A 7,444-nucleotide genomic window follows, 5' to 3' on the forward strand; every position below is an offset into this window, starting at 1 on the left:
GCGCCACTGCACTCCAGCCTGGGCGACAGAGCGAGACTCCGTCTCAAAAAAATAAAAATAAAAATAAAAATGTTTTTAAAATGAAGCTATCAAAATGGGGCCGCCAGAGCTGCCTTTCCTGGGTGCCTCTGAAAGCTGGTCTGGTGTAGCAGCACCACTCACCAGGAGTACAGCAGTCTCCCTAAAAGTGGAACAAATACTTGTAGCAACCATGGAGAAGGAGGTACCTGCTAGCCAGAGGGAACACGGGACAGAGGCCAAAGTGGCCTGGAGGCTGCTGGGCGCAGCCTGCCCCTCTGCCCCTCTGCTGCGGGAGCTCCTGGACCACACTGGCAGCAGTCAGACAGGGCCGAGAGCTGAGAGAAGTCAGTTCTTCCAAAATTAAGATTTCTAAATGAAATATCTGTTTGATTTTTAAGTTTTTAAAAACTGTTTGAAATAATGTCCAGAAAGGTTGCAGAATTAACACTCCTCACCCAGCATCCCAAGTGCGGGCGTCTTCCCACACTGCTTTCTCTGGCAATGTGAGGGGCTCAGGGGTCTGTGTTCTTGTTGTGTCCTGTGTTCTGCGGTGGCCCTTCATTCTCTGCTCTTTGTGACCTTGACCACTGCGTCAGTCACTTTGCAGCTGTGCCTCGGTCTGGCTGATGGGCCCTGGGGACCAGACATGGGGCACGTCCTCAGGCCTCAGCAGGAAGACCCATGGCATGCAGAGCCTGCTAGATCCTTAATCTGTGCCAGATGGGCATGAGGTGAGGGGCACAAGATTTTTGGATGGGTCCCTTTCCCCAGGTTCCCATTTATTATCAGGGCGGGAGGATGAGCTGTTAGTGCATGAAAATCACTGCAGAAGATCACCAGGAGCTGCATGGAGTGCCGGCTCTCTGGACTTGTTTTCCTTTGCTCTGTTGAAAGTTGGGCTCCCAAAGCCAGGCGCAGTGGCTCACGCCTGTAATCCCAACACTTTGAAAGGCTAAGGCGGGTGGATCATGAGGTAAGGAGTTTGAGACCAGCCTGGCCAGTATGGTGAAACCCTGTTTCTACTAAAAATACAAAAATTAGCTGGGTGTGGTGGTGCACGCCTGTAATCCCAGCTACTTGGAAGGCTAAGGCAGGAGAATCGCTTGAACACAGGAGGCGGAGGTTGCAGTGAGCCGAGATCGAAATGCCACTGCACTCCAGCCTGGGCAATAGAGGGAGACTCCATCTCAAAAAAAGAAAGAAAGTTGGGGTCCTGAGCTCCCCTTGTCACCCTGAGTGTCCATCTGCCACTCGGTCCTGTTGTTCTTTTGGCCTCAGGAGTTCTTTAATGCCCCCACTTTTCATCTCCTTTGCTGCTTTCTGCTTCCAGTCACCACCATCCCAGGGTCTCCTGGCCACTCCCACCCCTGCCACTTCGCCAGCCCAGAGAACCCTCACAAAACATAGCTGGTCTCTGAGTGCTAGGCTGGATTCCAGGCAGGGACATTAGCTGATTGCTCTCCTGAGGCAGACTGGACGTCTCAGACGCCGATAACATGAGGGGATCTGAGTGACAAGGTGGGCCAGGACACTGGGTGGACAGAGTGAGGCTGTCTCCCCCAGGTGATCCCCCACCCGGCCCACCTGTCACCAGCCTCACCTGCCTCTGGTCTTCTGGCCGCCCCCCGTCCTGCAGACCTGCAGCTCCTGCCAGCTAGACCACCTCCCCCGACCCCACTCTCGGGGTTTACCTGGCCAGTTCCCGTCCCTGCCTGATTTGCTGGTGTCTGCCTCCCCAGTGCACCTGCAGAGAAGCCCCCATCACCCACCCTGCCCGCCCCTGCCTGGGGAACTGGGCCCCCACCAGGCCTCTCTCCCGGCTTCCACAACTTAAGCCGTTCCCTGCCAACAAGGGGCCGGCACCCTCTGGTTCATTCAGCCTGAGCCTGTTGTTTCTCTCGGCACACCCGGAGATGCTGGTCATCTGTGTGTGTGGATAAGGGGAAGCCGGCCTGCCCCTGCCTCTGCGCACATCTCACCGAACTGTGCAGTTCCTGAAGGTCAAGGACTGTCTCTTTGGAGCAGCCTTTCTGTCTGACAGAACATTCTGGGATGATGGAAATGTTGTATTTGGTGCTGTCCACTTCAGTAGCTGCTGGCCATATAGGGCCATTGAGCATTTTAGGTGTGACTCATGGAACTGAGGAACTGGGTTTTTAGTTGTATTTACTTATTTTAGAGATGAGGTCTTGCCATGTTGCCCAGGCTGGTATCAAACTCCTGGACCGAAGCAATCCTCCCACCTCAGCCTCCCGATTAGCTGGGACTATAGGCTCATGCCACCATACCCGGCTGTGTTTTATTTTAATTAATGTAAACATGTGGCCAAGGCTTCCATACCGGACAGTACGGCTGTGGGCAGTCTAGCTGAGCTGCCTGCACGTAAGGGCAGATGGTGAGTTAGTCAGCTTGATGCAAGAAAGGTAGACGCTTAAAGGGTGGGTTTGTTTCCTGTTTAATGAACATTTTCCAGAAAGTGGGGGGATCCCGTAGCAGTGGGTTTCAGATACAGGAGACCAGACAGGAGAAAATATTGTGAGATGGGAAAGTGGATGCCAGCAACAGGAAACAGCAGAGAGGGGCTGAAGTTCTCGAAAGGCCAAGAAGAGCCTGGTGGGAAATCGGTCTTACCTCAGAACTGCCTGTGCTCAGGGCACAGGATCGACTTTTTCGCCTTGGGCTGCTTTTTCTTTTCTTTCTGTGGGTGAGAATTTTATTGCCGTATCATTGATATACACTGAACTGTACATACTTAAGGAGTACAATTGGATGAGTTTTGAAATATGTATGAATACCTGAAGCCATCCCTGCAGTCCAAGCAGTGTAGATGCCCAGAGCCCAGAGTTCCCTGTGCCCTGTGTAACCCCCCTCTGACCCCTCCTTGCCCCACCTGTCCCCAGGTAACCACTGATCTGCCTTCTGTCACTGTAGGTTGATTTGCATTTTCTAGAGCTTTGCATAATGGCCTCCTGCAGTGCATACGTGGTTTCCTATGACCTCTTCCACTCAGTACGGTGATTCGGGGACTCACCCAGGCCGTGTGTCCTTTCTCCATGGCCAAGCAGGGTCCCAGCAGTGCTGTTTGTCCATCCGCCTGCCTGCAGAGGAGCTGGGCGGCTTGCTTTTACGTAACCTTCACGCGTGAGCGGTTTGTAAGCCCGCTCACCCCGGGGCAGGATGTTGGGCCAAGCACTGCTCGGGATAGGCTGGCGGTGAAACCCAGAGGCTAGAATCTGCTTATGAGGGGGATGAGTCTTTGCGGAGACCCTTAGAGCCCAAAACATCATTATCCTGTTGCATTTTTTTTTAGCCACTGTTAGGGCAAGAGATCCGGGGCATGCCACGTGAAATGCAACAGGGCCTTTCCTGAAGACGGCTCCTCTGTGCGGTGGGTTTCCCACACAGGGCCTAAGGCATTTCGATTCTTGTTATCAACAACCAGATTCAAAACTTGCCTGTCCTTTAAGTTTCTGGGTGCCCTTTCCCCCCCAGGCCTCTGGGGAGTTTTGGGCTCCTGTTTCCTAACCTTTCCCCAGCCAGCCTTCCCATCACCTTTCCTTCTCCCCAGGAAATGAATTCCCAGATAAATGCACAGTCCCAGTGGGCCCTTGCACAGGTGTGTCTCTACGTCCCTGCCTGAGGTTAGAGCATTCATGTTTTGAGAGCAAGGACCCTTTGTCTACTGAGAAGAGCGAACTGAGGCACGGTTAGCAGGCCCCCCGTTCAGTGCAACCAGAGGGAGTCAGAGGCTGGGGCTGGTTAGGAAGTTTCAGAAGCCAGTGTAAACTCCTAAGAATGCGCCCAGAGAATAAAAGTTTACTTGAGAATATTTTTTCCCAGGGAGATGTTTCATAGGATGGGACATTTAAGTTGGGTTTTAGTTTTATCTTCATTTTTCTTCCGCTGGTACCAACCATATAAATTTATATATATATATATCTATATATGTGTGTGTATATATATCCCAATACAAATGTATATGTACTAGTAAGACAGATGGGGAAATATATATATACATTTCCCCATCTGTCTTACCCATTCTTGAAAATCAGTGTGTATTCAACTAGTTGGGATTTGTTTCATGTGGACGCTGAACCCAGCAGTCCCTTTCACAGAAACGTGAGGAAGCCTTGCTTTTCAACCTGATTTTTGGATTCCCGAGCTGGTGGCCGGATCTCTCCGCCCCACATGTAACACCTGAATGGAGAAATGTCCTTCCCTCCACCCGTGTGCCGTCCAGCAGGCTTCGGGGGCAGCTTTGTAACTCCAGGGCCACCCCCTACACGTCCTCTCTCTGCGTTTTAGATCTAGGTGGCCAGGCAGTTGTGGGAAATGGAAGGAGCTCCGACTGCCCCCTGCCAGCCCTGGGTAACCACAGCCATGCAAGGTCCCTGCCCGTACCTGGGAACTAGCTGTGAAGGGCATCCGCCAGGGATGTGCCCAGCGCCCAACTGTTTGCCTGCTTAAGATAAAAGACCAAAAATGAGCCTTTTTCCTTGGAAATTCATACCGCCCCCTCATTCCCAGGGAAGGAAACAAATTGATCGGTATTGCAGAAGAACGAGATCTTTGATTCGTGTCGACATTCGTTTCTAACCAACCAGCCAGAGCTGAATTGTTTCTCGCTGGTGAGCCTGGCCTAACGGACATATGAGAGGGGAGGTTTGGATTTTTTGTTTTTATTTATTTATTTATATTTTTATTTATTGAGACGTAGTCTCGATCTGTTGCTCAGGCTGGATTGTAGTGGCACGATCTCGGCTCACTGCAACCTCCGCCCTCCAGGTTCAAGCAATTCTCCTGCCTCAGCCTCCCGAATACCTGGGATTACAGGCGCCCGCCACCACACCCGGCTAATTTTTTATATTTTTGACAGAGATGGGGTTTCACCATGTTCGCCAGGCTGGTCTTGAACTGCTGACTTCAGGTGATCTGCCCACCTCAGCCTCCCGAAGTGCTGGGATTACAGGCATGAGCCACTGCACCGGCTGTTGGATTTAATGTGTTACTTTACTCACCAGGAAAGTGTCCATGAGTTGTGAAAGTTACCAAAAGCCTGTTGATCGTCCTGTGAAAGAACTTACCTGGCCATTGCTCTGACATTCTGAGTCCGGAATATTGTCGTCTTGATTTTATATTTGACATGAAAAGTCAGTCACTGTGTAACTTTGTTTACATATAAAAGGAAGGATGATCTCATTCTATGGAATACTAAAATACCTGACTTGGATTACTAGATTTTGGAAGACCCTATGCTCTCAGGTCATTTCTTTTTTTTTTTTTTTTTTTTTTTTTTTTTTTTTTTTTTTGAGACAGTCTCCCTCTGTCATGCAATGGCGCGATCTCCGCTCACTGCAACCTTCGCCTCCCAGGTTCAAACGATTCCCCTGCCTCACCTCCTTAGCTGGGATTACAGGCATGCACCACTATGCCCGGCTAATTTTTGTATTTTTAGTAGAGACGGGGTTTCACCATGTTGGTCAGGCTCGTCTCGAACTCCTGACCTCGTGATCCGCCCACCTTGGCCTCCCAAAGGGCTTGGATTACAGGAGTGAGCCACTGTGCCCATTTATTTCAATATGTATCTTGACATTCACCAAGAATGCTAGGCACGGTGGCTCATGCCTATAATCCCAGCACTTTGGGAGGCTGAGGTGGATGAATGACCTGAGGTTAGGAGTTTGAGACCAGCCTGGCCAACATGGCAAAACCCCGTCTCTACTAAAAATACAAAAATTAGCCAGGTGTGACTGGGCGCAGTGGCCCACACCTGTAATCCCAGCACTTTGGGAGGCTGAGGCAGGCAGATCACGAGATCAAGGAGATCGAGACTATCCTGGCTAACACAGCGGAGCCCCATCTCTACTAAAAATACAAAAAAATTAGCCAGGTGTGGTGGTGGGCACCTGTGATCCTAGGTACCTGGGAGGCTGAAGCAGGAGAATTGCCTGAACCCGGGAGGCAGAGGTTGCAGTGAGCTGAGATTGCATTACTGCACTCCAGCCTGGGCAACAGAGCAAGACTGTCTCAAAAAAAATAAAATAAAAATTAGTCAGGTGTGGTGGTGGGTGCCTATAATCCTAGCTACTCGGGAGGCTGGGAGGCTGAGGCAGGAGAATCACTTGAACCCAGGAGGCAGAGGTTGCAGTGAGCCAAGATCACGCCACTGCACTCCAGCCTGGGTGACGGAGGAAAGAAAAAAAGAAAGAGAGAGAGAAGAGAAGAGAAGAAATTCACCGAAAAGCAAATTCTGAAAACATAAGTTGAATTTAATTTTCAAGCAGAGCGCTTCGATCGTGGGAGGGATGGGGAAGTACATCTTAAAAACATGTCTAAAAAGGGAATCCTGTGGCATATTGGTACCTAGACGTGAGAGTTGTTTCGTGTCTCAGCTGAGGAACGACACCCGTGTTTTCCTTCATTTTGTAATCTCGAGTCATTGCTCCGTGGGATGCTCAAAGGTGACCCACGGGTAGCCTCACACGTCCGGCTGCCACACGGCGTTTCACTAGACTCGCCTGGAGAGGTAGTCGTGTCAAAGACACGCTGCCCTGCAGCACGGATCACGAGCACGTGCACAGAAACCTTTCACTTTGCTACCGTCACACCTTCAGCAGGTCTGGGACCAAGATACTACTGCGCTGTATTCCGGGTAGTTCTTTTATTTCTTTATAACCTAGTACTATGCAGGCCCATTCAACAAAAACGCTGATAGTTAAAACGTTATTTTTCTCAGCTCCGTTCATATTTTGTGATCGTGCTTTATAGACTTACATTCATCTCTCTTCCCCAAGTCCCCACCACTGAAAATTCTTAGTTCTCTCTCTCTATTTTTTTTTTTTTTCCTGAGACGGAGTCTCGTTCTGTCGCCCAGGCTGGAGTGCGGTGGCGCTATTCGGCTGACTGCAAGCTCCGCCCTCCGGGTTCAAGCAATTCTCCTGCCTCAGCCTCCCGAGTAGCTGGGACTACAGGCGCCCGCCACCTCCACGCCTGGCTAATCTTTTTTGTATCTTTAGTAGAGATGGGGTTTCACCTTGGTAGGGTGGTCTCGATCTCCTGACCTCGTGATCCTCCCATCTCAGCCTCCCAAAGTGCTGGGACTACAGGTGTGAGCCACCATGCCCGTCTGAAAATTTTTGGTTCTCTTAAATCAGAAGTAAATGTTTTCTTTTGTTGTTTTGTTTTTTTGTGACAGAGTTTCACTCTTGTTGCCCGGGCTAGAGTGCAATGTCATGGCCTCGGCTCACTGAAACCTCCACCTCCCCTCTGGAGTGCAATGGCGCGATCTCCGCTCACTGCAACCTCTGCCTCCTGGGTTCAAGCGATTCTCCTGCCTCAACCTCCCAAGTAGCTGGCACTATGGGCATGCAACAGTATGCCCAGCTAATGATTTTTTGCAAAGGTAAGGTCTTATTATATTGCC

At 50.5% G+C, this 7,444-nt stretch overlaps 1 protein-coding gene across 1 annotated transcript in view; it reads left to right on the top strand.

Annotated features, from left to right (window-relative positions):
• Positions 1-211: 211 nt before the first annotated feature.
• The window catches only part of MAPK8IP3 (mitogen-activated protein kinase 8 interacting protein 3), a 61,145-nt gene continuing 53,912 nt past the window's right edge, over positions 212-7,444 (top strand). Inside the window, exon 1 of the mRNA XM_011967029.1 lies at positions 212-223. Within this exon, the coding sequence (XP_011822419.1) occupies positions 212-223 (12 nt within the window). The remainder of the gene's footprint in view (positions 224-7,444) is intronic.

Source organism: Mandrillus leucophaeus, unplaced genomic scaffold (assembly GCF_000951045.1).
Source record: "Mandrillus leucophaeus isolate KB7577 unplaced genomic scaffold, Mleu.le_1.0 Scaffold78, whole genome shotgun sequence".
Classification (NCBI taxonomy): domain Eukaryota; kingdom Metazoa; phylum Chordata; class Mammalia; order Primates; family Cercopithecidae; genus Mandrillus; species Mandrillus leucophaeus.